General features: G+C 43.2%; 3 protein-coding genes across 5 annotated transcripts; 1 reads left to right on the top strand and 2 right to left on the bottom strand.

The window, feature by feature from the left end:
* Positions 1-2,366: 2,366 nt before the first annotated feature.
* Positions 2,367-5,725, bottom strand: si:ch73-281n10.2 (uncharacterized protein LOC561719 homolog). 2 transcript variants are annotated; one of them, XM_012850174.3, is made up of 6 exons: positions 5,482-5,725; positions 4,650-4,679; positions 3,943-3,972; positions 3,810-3,851; positions 3,088-3,207; positions 2,367-3,001 (listed from the first exon to the last, which is right to left on the bottom strand). In XM_012850174.3, the coding sequence occupies exons 1-6, from the start codon at positions 5,494-5,496 to the stop codon at positions 2,933-2,935; spliced, it is 306 nt and encodes a 101-aa protein (XP_012705628.2). In that variant the 5' UTR covers positions 5,497-5,725; the 3' UTR covers positions 2,367-2,932. The 2 variants fall into 2 exon arrangements, with proteins under 2 accessions (XP_012705628.2, XP_012705629.2); XM_012850175.3 differs by having other exon boundaries at positions 3,810-3,848; positions 5,482-5,638.
* A 77-nt stretch (positions 5,726-5,802) lies between these two features.
* On the top strand, positions 5,803-13,565 carry get1 (guided entry of tail-anchored proteins factor 1). 2 transcript variants are annotated; one of them, XM_012850172.3, is made up of 5 exons: positions 5,803-5,915; positions 10,401-10,566; positions 11,396-11,463; positions 11,647-11,761; positions 13,274-13,565. In XM_012850172.3, exons 2-5 carry the CDS (start codon positions 10,410-10,412, stop codon positions 13,345-13,347), a joined length of 414 nt encoding a protein of 137 aa, XP_012705626.2. In that variant the 5' UTR covers positions 5,803-5,915; positions 10,401-10,409; the 3' UTR covers positions 13,348-13,565. The 2 variants fall into 2 exon arrangements, with proteins under 2 accessions (XP_012705626.2, XP_012705625.2); XM_012850171.3 differs by lacking the exon at positions 5,803-5,915 and adding an exon at positions 6,094-6,253.
* A 260-nt stretch (positions 13,566-13,825) lies between these two features.
* Positions 13,826-17,698, bottom strand: LOC105915898 (lebercilin-like protein). Its single transcript, XM_012850159.3, has 8 exons — positions 17,323-17,698; positions 16,987-17,246; positions 16,563-16,805; positions 16,008-16,145; positions 14,772-14,841; positions 14,583-14,689; positions 14,334-14,433; positions 13,826-14,253 (listed from the first exon to the last, which is right to left on the bottom strand). Exons 1-8 carry the CDS (start codon positions 17,513-17,515, stop codon positions 14,138-14,140), a joined length of 1,227 nt encoding a protein of 408 aa, XP_012705613.2. The 5' UTR covers positions 17,516-17,698; the 3' UTR covers positions 13,826-14,137.
* Between the last annotated feature and the right edge of the window lie 1,861 nt (positions 17,699-19,559).

Below are 19,559 nucleotides of genomic sequence, written 5' to 3' on the forward strand. Positions count from 1 at the left end.
GCCCCATCCACAGTTAACTGAGTGCACTCACTCACTCACACAGACAAAAAACTATTAAACAAATATAAAAAAAAGGGGAACCTAAACCACTCACTCACCCCCACTGTAAAAAGGCAGGCACCCCACCCTTTACATCCAGGAAACAAGGGTGTGAGAATAATTTACTGACAAACTTACCAAAAGCTAGTTTTTTTTGATTGGCCAGCAACCTGGCTTGAACCTCCCAAAAAATAATTATCAAAGTTTTTATGTAAATACATGGAAACTATACATAATAAAAGCTATTAATTCTGTAGTAATTTAATAACATGAGCGATATTAATGATTGTACCCTTTACCCAATTGTTATCAATTTGATAACAATTGGTTATCAGTTAATTAAATCACAATCACATTAATTAATGTGCAATAACCAATGTGCAATAATCTATTTAATACACTGTGCTACAACCCGTGCAATAATCCTGAAGAAGTGACTTCTGCTGCTATTAACACCTGGATATATGTCAATACACATGTATGTATATACATATATGTATATATATATATATATATATATATATATATATATATATATATATATATATATATATATATATAAACACTATTAATGTAAATAAGACATCATATGCCCATTCCTATTTCTTTTTGTACTTTTATTATTTCTGTATTCTTTTTGATCCACTGTATATATGAAGATTCACTGTATATAACTGATGCACCTTTCCTACTTTGCACCTTCTCTTATGAGCTGATGTGGTAAGTGAATTTCTCCAATGTGAGATCAATAAATCCTATCTTATCTTATCAGTTATCAGTAGCTACTGTATTATACCTTATATGTTAATAACATTTCTTTGAATTATCTTTCAAACTGATTGAAAAAAAAAAAAAAAACTGGATCTAGCTGATCCAGTTTTAAAGCAGGTATTAGCACACAGGTTCTGGGTTTGTTGCTGAATGCTGTGCCTTTCCCATTTTGTCACTTAACTGCAAAAATCATTGAGATTTTTGTGCGATAGACCTACACACTGCAATGCATCACTGGGAACTTATACATTTAGAAAATGTTTTAGGAATACAAACAGAATTCTGAATACATCGGTATCCAAATACTCTCTTATGCTGAAAACTATTCCCAAAGCATGATACCACCAACACCATGCCGGACTTGGACAATGCCATCCTTCAGGGATTGGTTTTATGACACAACATTTTGCATGAACCAAAAGCCCCAAACTATTCATACCCCTGCAGATCAAGGATTTTCATGCAACCAAGAAATTTGGTTCTTCATCCATGCACTTTTGCAACAGCAACATTTTTTTGTGTAAATATGCTAAAGCTATGGGACAATATAGAATATTTAGTGATCCATGACTCCAGCTTCCTCCCAAAGTCCAAAAAACATGACTGTTGGCCTCTCTAAATTCTCCTTAGGTGTGAGAATGGTTGTTTGCCCTGTTTGTCTGTGTTGCCCTGCGATAGACCGGTGACCTGTCCAGGGTGTACCCCACCTCTCACCCATTGACAGTTGAAGATAGGCACCAGCACCCCTCGCGACCCTACAAGGGATAGATGTGTTACATAATGGATTGATGGATAGCGATTCATGATCTAGACTAGAGTATCCTCTGCCAGTAATATTTCCTTATCCTCAGGCCTAGCACCAAACCTGACAAATTCCACAATTTATGTGAATGTAGGTCAAATTATATTTGCCCATGTGCAAATGGGGTTTGTTAAACAACTCTACCCTGTACAATCTCTCTGATGCCATAATACTCGTTTTGTGGCCAATAGTATCAAATGCTAAGTCTATAAACATTCCTGCTGGATATCATTTATTGTGTGGAGTATGCGAGATTCCTGCAACTAATTCCAATTATGCTGGAGTTGTTGATCTTTCTTTTCTAAAACCATCAGAAAGCCATTTGTGCGTCTCAGTGAAGTCATCTTAACCCACCTGTAAAGTTTGCCAGAAGCGTGTAGTGAAAAAAAGCTTAGAAACAGGCTTGTAATTAGTAAAATGATGTGTCATGTTGTACAATACTTTAAATAGCCCTGCTATTTGGAAATGAACCGGTGTAAAGAGAAGTCACAAATGTGTGGAATGTCAATACCTGGACCACATTTGCAAATATTCACACCAGTTGATGCTGTACTTTTAGTCTTTCCCCATCTATGGGTTCAAGAACACACACACTTTGCCAGGTAATTAAGCCTTAGTTAATTTTCTATGATAAACTGTCTGTGGTGCAGACAGGATATACGAAACACTAGGTAATAATAAATAAAATAAAAAATAAGTGCAGAAATAAACCTCTAGACTTTCAATATCAGTGACAGAATACAGCACACAAGGATTAGATACTCTACAGAAACAACCCTTTAATTGGCATTTGATACCATTCACAACATAAACGCATTTGTAGAGAAATCCCAGAACCACAAAGACATCCTAACGGGACAAACGACTAACTCTGTAATGCTGTCTAAACACTGTTGACTACTGCTTTTCAAAAAGTACCAGAAAATTAAACATTTGTTTTTCATGAAAGAAAAAAAAAAAAAAAGGAAAAAAAGAAGTGAAAGCTGAGCACCAAGGTTCAAAACACAAGATAAGGCTTTAGCTTCCAGAGCATTATCCCACTCGCAGCGTTTGGAGGATCTAGAGTAGTACCGGTGACAGGGCTCCCCGCTAAATAAACTTGATGCCGCCCAAAAAAAACAAAACAAATGAAAAAAAAGAAGACATGATCAACACAATAAAAGAAACGTTCCCTTCAGAAAAAAAACTTTGGAAATTCAACAGATAAAGTATTTTTAAAAATGCAATCACATCCTTAAAAACAATGCCGTCTTAAGAAAATAGCTGATAAAAATATTCTCTGCATTTTACAACAAAAAGAAGCACAGGGAACCGACTCCACTACTCTGATGCTTTCTCCTCCTCCGCCTTGTCCTCCTTGTCATCTGCCTGATCATCTGCAGCAGCAGCCTGTAGACGAATAAAATAGGTTGAGCAGTTTGTACTTGGTTATATATAAAAAAAATTGAACGTGTCTAGTGCCGGTGGGCTTGTACCTCCTCATCTTTGGCCTCGCCGTTCTCTGCAGGAACTTCTTTCTCTGCCTGAGCTTCTTCCTTCTTCTCCTCTGCCTTGGGCTTTGCTGCCTCCTTTACCTTCTTGGTCTTTGGAGGTGCCTGGCATTAACATTAATGCAAACCATGAAAAAAAATTGTTGAAACAAAGAACTAAATAGATGTTTTTTTTCCAATCAAACAGCTAATAAACAACTCTTTTGGTCACTAGGACTGCTACATCCACTGTGACAGCAACAAAAGGACCAAGATCATGTGTACTTTTAGTCGTGGAGAACATTAAACATTTGTGTTTTATAAGCTTGCACTACGTAGTAAAGGGTGTCACAATGCAAGACTGCTGTGAAACTTTTGGTCTCCTGATAAATTGACTTGAGACAAGCCTATCTACAGCAGGAACAAAAAACTGCCTTGCATGAACCCGAGCCGTGTTAATGTGTGATCAGGTCTACCGACGGCGCCCCTAACGGTCCTCCGTACGACTTGGCTGCGTATTTGTTTGCATGTAAATCGGACCTCTGTAGTCTGAGCATCTAGAGTGGATTTTGGAGCCTGGTGTGAACGCCATCTACTAGCATCTGAATGCACCAGGAATCATGTCGAAACCAGGTCTGAACAGGGCCATAGAGATTCATGAACCCTGACTGACAACTCCTGTGGTGCGAAAAACAAGTCGAGCAGCAGTGAGGGGGGGGTGTCTCTACCTTCGTCTTCTCTGGCTGTGGCTTCTCCTGGGTCTCTTTCTGCTATAAAACGCAAAGACGTAACATGAGACAAAAAAAAAAAAGACACAGAGCGCACAAACCGAACAGCCGTGTCCGAACGGTGAAGCCTTACCTCCGACAACCTTTGAGACTTTCGTCTTGGCTGAAAAACAAACAGAAGGTCGTGAGTGAATTAAAACACAGATGAGGCGGACGGGGTCAGCAAGTTCTGCCCCCCCCACCCAGACAAAGAAATTAGGTCTAAACAATGAATAACTTCTGTAGTGTTGGAGATCCCCCTCTTTACTGGCAGAAAGAGAAATAATAGCTACAAAACTAGAACAGTTGAGTAAATCTCCTTTAAAATTTGCATCTCCTCCGACCTCTAGAAAACAGTCAGGGGGCGTTCAGACTTTGTCACATGGACCAACATTTTCATGTCAGGGCTAGTAAATAATTATATTGCGATCCCTTCTACTTGCTCCATAAAATACAAGCATGCAATATTTTGACTAAACAAATTGTTCAGATACTTTGCAGGAAGGAGATGCGCAGCTCGCTATAGAGCCCAGAACCAAATATACTTGTCCACCAATGGCTGCCTTTGTGTACAAGTCATTGGATGGATGTGGTCCTGTTATGCAATTAAAGACAATGTAAAAAAAAAAAAGTGTGGTTATCAAAACTTAAAACTTCTTAACCCCTAATTAACCTAATGCTGGTGGGGCTGCCCTGTATATGGACCTTATGTGCAGTTTTTCCCTGTACAGTTCAATGTATAAAACCTTTACCACCACAAAGACTCAGACCCAGGATCTTTTTTCTGTCGGAAACACTCACCTCTGCAGCAGCATCTGCATCAGAAGTTGCCTGTGCGGGTCAGAGAGGAGGAGGAGAGGGAATTAGAAGATTTTAAACGAGCACCGAGCAGCAACCATTCATGAGTGAGCTAAAGTGGGCGTGTGATGGAAAGGGGGATGGGCACCTCTCCCTCCCGCTAAAATGAACTTATGCAATCTGTAGGATGTGTGGCAAAAGGGGCTCCGGGGCGTTTCTAAACGTAGACGCCGGGCCAAAGCGTTTTCAAGCACCAGTAAAGGCAGCCTGCAAACACGGGTTTTTATTTCTAGGAGGCAAAACGATTGTTTGCGTCTGTTTTTCTGCCACTATTCGGTTTTTTATTCTTTAGATCCCCTTAGATCGGCCAGCTGTGTCGCTGTTTTTCTCGGGCACAATCAGCTGCCATGATGATCCTTAAAAAAAAGGGAGGAAAAAAACTAACTGTGCACCATTTTCGCACCGAGCACAGTGAAAAAAAAGGTTAAAAAGCACATAATCCCGCAGCGTTTAACGCAAACATGCGACAGGCGTGTTTTTTCACGGCCGAAAACCCTTCAAGTCGCAACCTGTAGGTTTCCTCGACGGTCGGTACAGCCCTTTGTTTAATCCCGACGCAAACATTGGACTTTCTTCTCCCCCCTCCATGCTCACAAGTGTTGCGGGACGCGTTTGGCTGCGGGACCAGAACTTCGGAGCGGTGGCGCGTCCCTGCGCGCAGGGGGGGAAAAGGCGCCACTTCCACGGGTGAAACACGGCGCCACTCCACGCAACATTCCCAGCCGCTAACACAACCCGTCCTAAACCCACGTTCACAGCTACAACACATGCTTACCTTTTTTCTTCCCATTCTCGGTTGCTTGGTGTGTTTGTTGTTTCCGAGGCGAGAGCAGCGACAGGAACAATGCAAGCTTTCACTTCTGATTTAACCAGAAACGCTGCGGCTCTCAGACGCACACCTCCAACATCCACCTCCGGGGAAAGTGTGTGTGTGTATGTGCGTGAAGGTTTTTTTTTTTTTTCTTTTCTTATTATTTAAGGTCCAACCAGCACCAGAACTAGCTGTGACCGGATTGGATCCCTCGCTCCGTGTATGTTTGATTCCTTGTCCTACCAACCTAGCAGGAAGAGCGAATCTCCGCCCAGAGATCCCGGTGATTGGCTTTGAGGTTCGGGCAGCAGATTTTTGAAACACAACATCTTCACCTGTGTGGGCAGGACGGCGTGCCAATCAACGATCGCTGTTTAATCAAGAGGAAAGCACGATGGGTGTGTACTGTTACAGGGGGGGTGGGATAAGCCGAAAAAACAGGACCTAGATAAATAAAGGCTTGGTATGAAAATAGAAATCAAATCACTAGAATCCTAAATGCATATAAAGCACTACACAGAGGCAATATGGCACGACATGTTTAAAAAAATAAAAGTCCCTCTCTTGGGATTTTTACATAAGCAGTCCAGGCAGCATCATCAGTCACAGTGAGCTGGGCGGCTGTGGAGTAACACCGGGGGGAAACATGGCGACAGGCTGCGCATGGTTCCTGGTGCTGGTCTCCGTGTTTCTCTGCAATCTCATGAAAATCCTCCTGCCTACCATTTCCTCTTTCGTAAGTAGAGGGGGCTCTAGCGTGCACATGTTAACTATCTAAAAACGTAGGCGCTATTTCGCGAGTGTTTACGTGATGTTTTGATGTCTAAACGGGAGGCTAAGTCAGCTGCTGCTAGCTCGGCCTAGCTTTAGCCTAGCTCAGCGTTAGCTTGTCGTGCTAAACGAAACAAGGTTTAACAACTTGCTACAGCGTGAGCTTTTCAACCTAAGCATGTTCAAGTTCCAACACAGAAGGAGGGGATGTAATGTAGTTTTTTCCACTATTACTTAAATCTTGTAAGAGAACTGCCTTGCGTATTAATTTGCATTTAGGCTTAGCTAGCCACAGTGCTAACCAGATATCACAAGTTAAAAGATCTTTAGCACCGCTCCTTGAATTAAAGTAGTTGCATTAAGGGGAAAATGCACTTTTTCCTCTTTTTCTTTATGGTTTTATGCCTGCAAAACGACGTAGTTCGTTCCCCTTTATTCTACGTCAGTGACCAAACAAAGGTGTGTATTTTGAGTTATACAAAGATGTCAAGACGAAAACAAGACATGAGTATAAAGCGTTTTAAATGTGTAGTAATGTGATATTTCATTATTTTAGATAAAAACACACACAGAAAAAGCTGTGTTTAGAACTAAAACTATCCTTTTAGATGGGCTATGGTTAAATGTTACATGCTATCTCGCTGTGTTGTTCTCTAATCCCTTATTTACATAACCGGTCCGGCCGCGCATGCGTGCACGTACGGGCACGTGAACATCAGTGTTGCCAGATAGTCAAGGTTTTCCAGCCCAGAAATTTGTTGGGGAAAAAAGTAATCACAACTCACAAGAACCCGCCCAATCAAAGATGTTATTTTTATTGTATGGGCGGTCCTGAATCCACGTATACAATACTATGCGTTTTCGAAAGCTGCAATCAAAGTATTTTCTCCCTTGAGAGAAATTTGCCTTGGCTACAACAAAACCCGTCCAGACTGTGAGGCTGAACATCTGAATGCTGAACTTACTCTTCTGAACTATTATACACTTCATTGTGATTTGTGATCAGTACATTGTTGTCAAATGTCCCCAATAACTGCTATGAACCAATCCCATGATGAAATGATGATGTTAATAGGTTAACCCAAAAACCGCCTGACTGACTTCAAATCTGCCCAGAGCAAATTATACCCGCAAAATAAAAAAATGAAAGCCGCCCAATTGGGTGGAAAACCATAGACATAATATAAGAGTAGACGCGTCATTGGGCGGGTTCTGCCTATGCTGCGATGCGTCAGAGCGTCCGCCATCTTAAATGTGGCAAATCTGCAGTTACTCAGTCACTTAAACAGTATCAGAGGGACTTTAATCTCTGAATATACTTTGTATTCGTAGTATTTTTTTTTTGTAATATTACAAGTTTATTACAAGTATCCCTTTAGCTTCATTCTCATGAATTTATTCTCCTAAAGAATAAAAATATTTAAAATAATCTAACCTGGCCCTATTACTCCAGGACTGAAATAATTCTGCAAACTGTGACTATTCTGGAAATGTTCCCCCTTAATTCTCATAATGTGACGTTTTTCTCCTAATATTACCACTTTTGTGTTTGTTTGTTTATTTTTACTTTTTTTCTCACATTATTAATTTTACCTCTTTAATACTCACCCAAAAAGTCTGTTCCTAAAGGTTCACATGTGACACGGTTTTATGAAATAATGAAGACCACAATGTTTAGATTTAACAAATTGATCCTTATATTCATAACACATACACACACAAATATATATATATGTGTGTGTATGTGTTTATTGCAGCACAGGAATAAGGCATCTTCTCTGATCCAAGTTCACAATAACAGAACTCAACCTTTTTCTGCCACATACAATATGGCGGTGACATTGACGTGCGAACCTGCGCCCTATGACGCGTCTACGTATATATGTCTGTGTGGAAAACGACCTAATCTGGCAACACTATTGTACAGCTGCTCCTCCCTGCTCATAAAATGCCACACCAGGCACAAAATGGGGGCGAGCATGCCCCCACTGATCAAAATGTTCTCTTTCTAACATTATATAAAGTTATGAGTTACTTCTTCACTTGACATGTTCCTCTGAAAGGTGATGCTGTGTTTATTCTTCGCAAATGGGCTCATAAGCTCCACCTAGTGGTGAAAAATCACTTATGCCCCGTTTCTACTCCGCTCTGGCCTGACTCCGCCAGATGGATTTGCTTCGCATATCCATCTGGAAACCTTCCGTTGAAGTAATTTTGGGAAGGGGCGAAAATACTGGTTAGCTGATTGGCCTATGTTGGTGATAGACGGGCCAAATAAACCAATCAGATCAACGAAGCATATGACGTACTAATAGCGACGACGAAAACACAACCACAAGCTCTTGCCGAAACCAGACGGGAGAAGAGCAAAAACATCTTTTCCTCTGAGAAAAGCCTCCAGAGCAGTGTTTTGCTCTTCTTTCAGTGAGGAAATACTCTGTAATTTTGATAAAACTTGCTCGATAGCCACGCTAACGCTAGTTTCATCAGCTGAAGCCGCCATGTTCTTTAGACTGAACTGTCGTGCTTCTCGTTGCGTCATACCTCAACCCGCCTCAAAGCCAACGCTGATTGGACGTTCGTTTGGTGAACTGCTCCAAATTTTCTTTAACTAGCCAGACTGATCTGCGAGTGAAACCTTGAAAGCTCGCGAGATCAGGATGGTCTCACGAGGCTAGCCTGGCTCTGCTTGGAACTTGCTTTTCCACTGATCCAGATCAAGGAGGGGAACCGAAGCGCATGTGGTCATTTGTGTTTCGCAGAGCTTGGTAAAGCGTTGTCGGACACCATCAGTCTGGGCATTCCTGTGCGACTGAGTGGTAGGATGTCATGGTTCCTGCTTTCATTGAGTCCCAGTGGGCTCACAAGTTCAGGATGTACAGAGAGACCTTCATCTTTCTTTCCAACAAGATGTGCCCAGCGATGGACCAGGAAACGACCCTCCCTTCGGCGGTCTTTGCCCGTACGGAAGAGAGTCGCCATTGCCCTGTGGAAGTTAGCGACAGGGCTCAGCGTACAAGAGCACCGCACATCTGTTTGGAGTCAGCATAGCCTACAGTGTTCAAGTGCGTGCAGGAATTCTGTGCTGAAGCAATGAGATTGTCTGTGCCGCAGCAAATCCGTTTTCCAGATGAGGCGAGATTCAGGGAAATGGTGGACTTCTTGGAGGACAGGTGGTGTTTTCCCAACTCTGTTCTGTAGGTGCAAGGACTGGTATGTGAAAGCCAGCTATTGCACCCACAGAGTGCTACACCTGTATGGGTTGTCAGTCAGCCGTGGATGGGAAGGCTCTCTTTTGGAACGTCTTGGAAGCCATTCGGTGACACCGGGGGGGGGGGGTTTCAGAAGCAGGTTGAGAACGGATTTTGGGAGGCTGAAAGGAAGGTGGCATATTTGAAGGTATTGTTGTTTCAATGCAGAATATTCTGTGGAGGGTTTTTTTTGGAGATATTTTTTTTTTTGATTGAAATTAAACCTTTTTTTTTTTTCTTTTTTTTCTTCACAATGCAGATCAAATAGTTTGCTTGGACCTCCAACTCTTGAAAACTCTGCGAACACACCTAGTTCTAAATGCAGCCATGGCCATTTTGGATTTTGAGGCCAGAATTGGTGACAAACGTTTTGTTTTCTAAGCCCGGTTCCAAACTTTTCGGACCTTTCTATTGCATTTTGCTGCTATAGATTTTGAATTTTCAGCATCTGAATTAAATTTGACGTCCTCCACTCCAAACAGTTCAGACGGGTCCGAATTAGCTTTGTATTGTTATGACTCTAGTCTTTGAGAGCTACTGTCCTGCAGCTTTTAGTTAAATTCCTGCTCCGACACAGCTGAATCAAAAATTATTGAACTACTGCTTTTTTTTAAGCATGCCACCAAGGTGTGTTGGAGCAGGGACGTCTGAAAGCTGCAGGACAGTAGCTCTGGAGGACAGGAGTTGGACGCCGCTGGTGTAACAGAAAGAGTTAGAAAAGACTTGTCCATGTGCCGGAGTGGTAGTTATGAAGAGTTTATGAAGCCATTGCCTCACACTGCCGTTCCTGAACTGCTCCCCCTCAGAGGTAAACCCAGGCCCTTCGTGTCCTCACTAATGCTGTCTGTGTTTTCCTTCCAGCTGTCAAAGATGGTGCAGAAAGACGCCGAGCAGGAGAGTGAGATGAGGAGTGAAATCCAGCAGATGAAGAAGGAGCAGTCCTCCATCAGCATGATGGACGAGTTTGCAAGATACGCCAGGCTCGAGCGCAAAATCAACAAAACGACAGATAAGCTTAAAACCCACGGTAAGACGAACACTCGCTCCCACGCTGACCAGTTCAGGTGGAACATCGTACAGCAGGAAGGCCTTTCACAGGTGGCCAAATGTGCCGTACATTTACTAGTACTAGCTTTCCATCCTGCACAAGAACTGAATTTGCACGCTGAATATTTATCAGTTTAATAAAAAAACAATGTATCCATTTCCTTCCACTTCACAGCGATGCACCACTTTGTGTTGCTTTAGCTCAAAAAATCCCAGTAATTAACTTTTATTAAAATACAACACGCAAAAAAAGAAAAGTTCAAGTGATGTGAATTATTTTTCGAGACCCTCCATTTAACCCATAGTAGGAGCTCGCTCCATTTCCCCTTTTAAAGCACGGAGCATGTTTCCAAACAGCGTTACTTTGACTCAGAGGGGGGGGCGTGCGCAGCATGCGGCAGCTGTTCAGCTCCGCCGCAGCAGACGGAGTTCAGCAACGGCAGGAAGTGGCTGCAGGTTCGGCGCTGCTTACCAAGTGGTTGCTGGGAGGAACAGCTGCCTGTTGTCCTTTACAGACAACCGCAGGACTAGTTCCCCCCCCCCACAGACTCGGAGTCAACATGCACAAACGTTAGACGAACGTGTGTAGCGTCGTGGTGTACTGTTTTTATTTATGGCCTGTTGCAGGAGTTCTTGCCCCGCTAGATGCTTTGTGACAGCCATTATATAATCCTGAAAGATAAAAGGCTCCTATAGTGGCGTTGGATCGCCGCCTACCTGTTCATATCTGCTTGTTTATGGAGATGGATACTGCAGAAGGTTGGATAAAATCGCTGAAGTTTATTGGCTGTTGTTTTTGACTTTTGCAGTGCAGTCGAGAACGGCTCAGCAAGCCAAAATGAAATGGGTTGTGAACATCGTCTTTTACGTCCTGCAGGTAGGTGGACAATACAAACGAAAGCAAACAGACACATTTTATAGCTGCAGGTAATGTTGGCTTGTTTGACCCACGTCACGAGATCTCAAGTTATTACAATCAATCATCATGACGAGCTGCATATAGTAGCAATGAAGATTCTAATGATATTTTCAAACATGCATTGCTTTTCTATCTCAACAGGCTGCTCTGATGGTCTCATTGATATGGAAGTACTACTCTGACCCCGTGACTGTGGTCCCCAGTAAATGGATCGCCCCTGTGGAACGACTAGTGGCGTTCCCAACAGGAGTGGCAGGTAGTCGGTCTGCTGTTCTTGGCGTAGCCGATATCAGCACAGTTTGATCCGTCGTCTATACTCGCTTACAGAGTCAGCCATGACTATATGGTACAACAGAACCCACCAGCAGGAGGCACCATTGTTATGTCTCTATTTTTTTAAATGGTGGATCAGATGGCATTTCAGTGTTTTGATTTGCAAATTTCTCTGCCCAGGGACATATAAAGGCCGGTTCACACGACAGGATCTTTAACCCAATTTTTGCCCCAGTCTTAACGTTCTGAGGGGCGCCGAATATCAGGCTGGGTCCTAAGATAATCTTAAGAGACATTCCTGCCGTCTGTGCTGTGTTAGAGTAATCTGGTCCACTCGGTAGAACTTTGCGACCGCTCCGACTTCAAATTGGGGACATTCAACATGCTGGGCTGTCTGGGCCTGGTGTCCGCCGAGGACAAACGAGCAGGCGGCCTGTTGACTGTGACGTGTGGCCAATCAGAATGCGAGGTGAGGAAAACCGAGAGAGAAAACAACAACTCTCCTTCAGAGCCCCCTGATCGCGCTGTCTCAACCCTTATGACAACGCCTTTTTTTTTTTAATGTTTTTTCTCCGTTAATCCTAGTCCACTAACTATCGGCATTATTCTTGCTGGTCATCTGTGTTTATTTACTCTGAACTCACGTTTGATCTTGAGAGGATTCTCAAGGTTTATTTTATCGTTACCTGCGGTGTATCTCAGGCTTTGAAAATCGTCCGGCTATTTTAAAATCCTGCCGTGTGAACCAGCTTTAAGGCATCATTTTATTCTTTTATATTTAAAGAAATCTAAATACGATGGCTTCAGAAAAACCACAAAGTGTGTCTATTACGCTGTCCAGTGAATAAGCAGGCTTTGTGCAGGGACAGGCAATGAAGCCTTCAAATGAAAGGTTGGTCATTGGTCACAAGGAAACCGGTTTAACAGGCGATATGGTCAGGTTTGCTGTTTTGTTAATGTCAGATTTCATATGAACATGCCGTTTTTCATTTAAATGGTTTATTTTTCATGGTACCGAAATTTACAAGATGGCATTCATCGTCCCTGGCATATGTCAGAAAACTGTAATTAACAGACGTTTCCTGAATCCGACTTCACTCCTACGGCGTGAGAAATGTGTCTGTTTTGGGTATCCCACTTCCAAAATGAAATGTTTTTGGACAGAGACGGTTCCAGTCGTCGTCTGCGCCTTGTAGCTGAAAACCTTAAGCCAACCAGGAGCTAGGTCGGACAGAACGTTCCTACATTAAGAGTTTCAGATGTTCTCCAAAGCTTCTATAATCTGCAGCTATTGATACTGTTTCTGATCACTTTGAGACCACCCTATGGTTGGCTTTCATTAAAAACTCAACCATCACAGTAACACCCATTTAAATAATGCTTTAGTGGTTATAAAGGCACATTCTGCCTGTTTTTGACCAATCAGCTGCTCAGTCCGGGGCTAAGGTAGTGAGAGAGAGGATCTCAGATTCCCTGAACTGTCCTTTTCTTGCAGGTGGCGTGGGAATCACGTGCTGGCTGGTGGTTTGCAACAAAGTGATCACACTGGGCCTTGGTGCCATCAGCTAGAGAGCGTCGCTGGGATTCAGAAACGTCTTCTTGAAAACAGATCCTCGGTGATCAACATGAGGAAAAGGCTCCTCTGCTAGTGCAGCATTTCTTATTTATTGTTATCGTAACTTGGTGTTTTTGTTTTTTGCTGAATGAGTTGTTTGATTCCTTACAAGTTGGACAAAAGTGTTTTAAATTGGGACATCTTCTTTTTAATAAAAAATTTAAAAGGTAAATAAGTGTCTTTGTTTTAACTTTAGAATGGGGATTATATGTCCATCTAAAACAACCCAGTTAGTTTTTGTTGCTCTAAAGTACAAAGTGATCTTCACAGCTTATTTCAGGCTTAAATCGGAGGCAACCGGACTTTCACTCACTTCTGAAAACGTTTCAACATTTATCCAGGAGACTTTGTCAGTGCTGATGGCTCGCACTTGAGCTTATTTCAGCCCTAATAAAGCACAACAAGAAGTCATTTATGTAAATCATTACAAGGAAAAAAGAACAATGCTTTCCTCACCGCAGTGTAATTTATTTACAGGGTTGTCCACAGACAAATGGCAGCAAGGCGCTACAGGTGCTCAGTTCCAAGGTTGGGAGTCACTGCTGAGGATCTGCCCTCAGGTGCTCATGGTGCTGAGAAGCTGCTGCTGTAATTATTTCACTGCCATTTCTGAACCGACTGCTGAGGCGTGTAGCTTAATCAGTTCGTTTTATAGAAGTGTCTGTTTTGTTTGTTGCATTCAGAACTGTTTCCAAACTGCTGGCCACTCTCATATAGCCGGTTTCCTCCTCTTTCTAAGCGCTTTTAAGCTTGAGAAGCCTCGGTGTCTGCCTGGTGTCCTCGGCTCTGCTCTGGACTCTCCTCTGGACTTTCTTCCAAATAGCTTTTCCCGTTTGTGTTTTCGTCGAAAAACCCGCTACCTGAGAAAACACATTTTACATCATCGGTTAAAATGAGTTTTCTCTTCACCGCCATGTTAACGACCTGCACCAGACTTTACCCCTCAGTGACTCGTCCTCTGGCTGGTCATCCTGTAAACTGTTGTCTTCAGACAGCTTTCTCTCGGGATCCTCAGTAAGCGAAGACCCGCGCTCAGGATGCTGAAATGACAACAGGGCTTGGGTGATCCAGGAATCTTTAGCCGGCCAAGGCGGATACCTAACATTTCCAGTTGCCTTGGTAACATTCGGCACAAAACTAGGCTGAGCGTAACATATCTGAGCAGGTACATTACTGGATCTATACTCACGGAGCTCTCCTGATCTAGACTCTCCCTACGTGCCAAAACATTTCCCTCCAAAAGACCTTGTGGCGTATGGACCAATTCATCCGTCTGCACCAGCTTGGTTTCTGTACCTGTAATTATAAAGGCTGGTGGGCAGCTGACATGTATCACCAACCTTTGCTAAAGGACTTTTTTTTTTTTTTTGTACTCTACCTTTTTTGCTGGGTCCTTTAACAATCCGGTGGTAGTAAATGTTATGTTTCTGCACTTGTTTTTCTTTGAGCTATTTAAAAGGAAAAAAAAAAAGATTTGTATTATACATGTGTAGTCAAAGAGACTTTGCAGGGGCATCTCGGCAAACTACCATACCACCTTTGTAAAGCACTTTAAAGAGTAACCAGGGTCCACAAAGTGCTGTGCGTAATGCACAGGTAACCAATGGAGTGGTTTGCTCAGACTTTCTTGTTTCAGTTAAGTTTCAGTTAATAACAATCCCTAAATATAATGTGTGACTCTCATCCAGTCTGGATGAAATAAAAGCATGCCTCGGTAGAAAGGACTTTTATTTTTGGCTAACTGCCTCAGATTGAAGAAGCTGGATTTCACCACTGCCATAGTTTAACTGTCAGGTTTCATAAGGCGTGGACTGCAGCTGGAGGCCCTGCTTCAAGAACCGCCACACACAAACGGGTCCAGGAACTTCAGCTACACCTTTTGAATCCCTCGTGTTGAGCCTCCCTTGGACCAGACGCAACATACGAAGCTTCAGAGGGAGCAGAAAGGCACAGAATCAGCTGCCTGTGGTCTGGTGGGACGTTGGGACGGTCAGTGATGGGGAGCCATGTCATCTGATGATGTTGGACTACTGTTACAGGGGTTCTCAAACTTTTCCTGGTCAGGGACCTCTTAGCAGCGGTAACATTTTTCCAAGGACCCCTTTAAATTCCATGTACTTATAATACTTTTAAACAGCCTTTTGTACTGTTAAATACATTAGAATTTTTTTTTTAAATATATACAAATACACCTACTATTAGAGATTTGGTGGAGATTAGTTCCTCATTCTCCATAAAGCCAAACTCGATGTAACTGTTGTCATGCTTCCTAATTTTAGCTGATTTGATGAAGTGGATGGAGTTAAACATTTGTCCATTGTGTCTCTTAGCCCAACCCCGAGGTATCCTCAGCATTGCCTCCTCAGGCCTGACATGTTTCATATACCCCCAACCCGTGGTTCATGGACCCCCGTTTGAGGGCCGCTAAGTCCCTCCATTGTTAGGCTTTGTAAGGATTCTAATTTGCTATTCCAGCAGGACCCTGCAGCGCTGATAGCACCAATACCTGTTCTAACGACCACAGTATCACTGTGAGTGATTGGTCAGCAAACGTGTGGGAATTAAACCTCATAGAGAAACGTTGAGCGATACGTGTCAGCCTGTTCATGCTTACCTGGAGTTCCCTGTTCAGCTGATGGATGTGCTGCTGCAGAGAACTGGATGTGTTTCTTGCCTCTCTGATCTTTCTTTGTTCTGAGTCTATTTGGCGTCTGAACGACTCCCTGTGCAACTCCAGGGTCCTCTCTAAGTTCTAGATAGATTGATAGATAGATAGATAGATAGATAGATAGATGAGTGGATTAACTTTATTGTCCCAAAGGAGATTTGGCTTGGGTACAGAGTGGCTGCTGCATAGTCCAAACCATGGCTGTCACCTTACATTCACGCATAAAAACACTACTATAAAAATTCCATTATGAGAAAAATGAATACATGAAAGCAGCATGTCAGTTTAGTTTTGAATTTTAGATACCGTTGCCTACTTCCACAATTTACTGTTTGATATTTGATAAAACGCAAAGAAGCAAAAAGAAATGCAATGCTGTGCAACATAAAAGGGTTACGCTTTAGAAGTTATACATTTAGGGCTTGATCATGCATACTGATAATAATTTAGCAGTAAGCTACATCCCAGCAACTCAAGCCTCCATACCATGCTCCTTCACACCTGTATCCTCCTGTCCTTGTCCTCCAGCTGTGTGGTGGCCCTTGCCAGCCTCAGGGTGAGCTCCTCCCTCTCCAGCAGACTGCGGTCCTGGCTGAGCTGCTGGAGGTGCTGCAGAGAGTCCTTCGTCACGGTCAGCTTTCTCTCCATGGCCTGCAGCTGCCTGGACAGGTTGTCCCGGCACAGGCGGGTCTCACGGAGCAAGCCCTGAAGAGCTCTGGTTTCGTTGTTGTGCTTGGCTAAAATCTGGAAAGAAGCAAAGCACCAACATGATTTCAGTTCTGGTGATGCGAGACTAGCCTCTGCGATTTAATCGTATTTGAACAGAGCGTGTTTACTTTCTCTCTCCAGATCTAGACAGGGTATAGTTAAGTGGTAGTAATAAATGTTACAGCAGCAACCCCAGGAGGTGAGATTATTATCCAACCTGGGAGATGCTGTCCTCTGGGTCTCTGAGGTGCTGCTGCGCCACCGTGTGGCGATGCTGGGCTTTCTTCAGCAGCTTGTTCTCTGTCCTGGCCTCACTCAGCTGCTGCTGCAGATCCCAAACCTGGCTCTTCAGAAACCAGACGCAGGTCATGTTGGCAGACTGGTTGGTTGGCTTTGAACCTTGCGGGGCCCTGATAGCTGGCAGCTTCGGGATTTCATGCTTCACCTTCTGCTTCCGGACCTCCCGGCCTTTCTTACCTGAGGGGGAAAGTCAATCCTTTTGGTTGTGACAGAGCGGTTTACTTCTGAAATATTTGCATCTGTGGCCAACTACCTCCTGCATCGCCTTTAGCGCATCCGGATAGCTTTGATCCTTGCAGTTTGGCCGATGGCTGGTCACCTGGAGTCCTGTCTGCAGCCTCTTCACGGTCCGATGGATACTGAGGCCCATCAGAGTCACAGCGGGGACTGGACCACCTGGAGGTGCTGGTGCTGCAGCTCACTGCCTCATGGTCCCCGTCATCCATCGGGAAAAAAGGAGATAGACTATAACGTTAGGAGAGTATGGCATTACATAGTTTCTAAAACATCAAGTAGGGGATCTTTCCTGTCAAAACCAGAAACACAACTCAGCCCAGTAAAGCAGTCTATGATCTTTGGTTTCTGATTATGATTTAAATGTTTAATCTGAAACAAGATTTTTACAAATAAAAACAAAAACAAAACGAAAAAACCCACGGTTGTCATGGTGACTAGCACGGAATGCATTGTATGGAAGTTGGTATGTGAATCGGAACGCGATTAAAGGGCCAGTCCGCCACATTTAATGAGTCAGGGCTGCTTTTGATCTAACCTGACTCTAGCCAGATGGATTTCGCTCCGCCTAGCTCCACTCATCCATCTGGGACCAATCCATAGGAATTGCCTTTTTAGAAGGCTGGGCCTTATCAAAAATCCTTGCATATGATTGGATAAGCAACTTATCTGTCATCTTTATTGACGTGCTATTTCAACCACTCACACCGAAGCTAACCTGTGACGCTGTGAGAGCGACGCAGGAAAAAACTAAAATTTTTTTTTTTTTTAATGTGTTTGCGGCTCTAGTGGCACGTGTTTTATTGACAGTGAGCTGACAGGAAGAGGGGGGAAGACAGGTGGCAAAGCGCCGCGGGTCGGAGTCGATCACGGGCCGACCGCGTTGAGGACTAAATGCCTTCTAATATGATTCACGCTAACCGCTCCGCCACGGGCGCGCCCCGGAAAACAAAACTTACCAAATCCGGTCGGGAGAAGGGCGAAAACATGGTTTTCACCAACAAAAGCCTTCAGAGCCGTTCTCTGATGTTCTTTTAATGAAACAATATTAGGTAGATTGGACAACACGGAAGAAATAGCAGCATCAATGTTAACGCTTGCTTCCTCGATGCAAGCCGCCATTGTCTGAATCAAAACAGTCTCACCGTCGCTTCTCCACTACGTCACATCTATGAAACTCCAGCCCTGCGTCCTGATTGGCTAGACAATAAAATTGGTTGGAGAAATCACTCTCTATGGGAGAGGTCCCAGATGGATGTGAGTGAAGCTAGGCGGAGCGATATCCGTCTGGCCAAAGTCAGGTTACCTTTGATCCGCCCTAGTTTAAAATCTAAAACACTGACCAAACGTGACCTGAATCATTTGGCCAATTGTTCTACAGATTGCATCAAATAGTTTGTAATCTTTGAAACTTTAAACAGTTTGTGATAACAAGAAAAGACTTGTTTTTTTATTACAACACATAGTCAGGCCAAACCTGTCCTGGACAGCATTATTCTGGTGGTAATGGGCCAGTACAGCAAGATTATAGGACACTGCTGGTTAGCTGGCCAAAATAACATTTATTCCTCACATACAAGAAAGGAAGTAACTGGCTGTTTGGAAATATTTCAGAGCACAGAGTCGAAATGTTTTCTGAAAAACTTAGCGAAAGTCTAGTGCCTCTGTTTTAAGCCTGCTTGCCTGTTTTAAATCAACTTTTCAAAGGTTTTATAAATATAAACTGTATTTTTACAGAATCTGTTATTAATGTAAAACAGATTCTGTTCAAGTTCTGTTGGTGGGTGGCTGTTTTCTATTGGAACCCTATTTAACGAGGCCAAAAGATGCTTTAAACTCACCCTCTCTTTTTCAGATATTAAGTAAAATAAAAGTTTTGCCAACTTTGTTTTATAGAATCTGTCTTTAGTGTAATGAATAATGCTACTGAACCCGATATTCAGCCGGACACAGATTTACCTTTTTTAAAAAGGTTTATTGTGAGGGATGAATAGTGGCAGGTGAGGCAGGCAAGCAGAACCAGACTTGACCAGATGATTTAATGGCTGATGGTGCAGGCAGGCAGGGATGAGCAGGAGACCAGAAGATGCAGGTAGTGACAGAACAGGCAATGTGGACCAGGGAACCACCAGAGCGAGCGGCTGAAACTTATGAGAAAACAGGTAGAACTGCAGCACGCAGACACAGGCAACTTTCTTCTGTGAAGCAAACAGAAGAGTCCAGCTAGCTAAGTACACTACACGAGATGAGATCAGA

The sequence above is a fragment of the Fundulus heteroclitus genome, chromosome 18 (assembly GCF_011125445.2).
Source record: "Fundulus heteroclitus isolate FHET01 chromosome 18, MU-UCD_Fhet_4.1, whole genome shotgun sequence".
In the NCBI taxonomy this organism is placed as follows: domain Eukaryota; kingdom Metazoa; phylum Chordata; class Actinopteri; order Cyprinodontiformes; family Fundulidae; genus Fundulus; species Fundulus heteroclitus.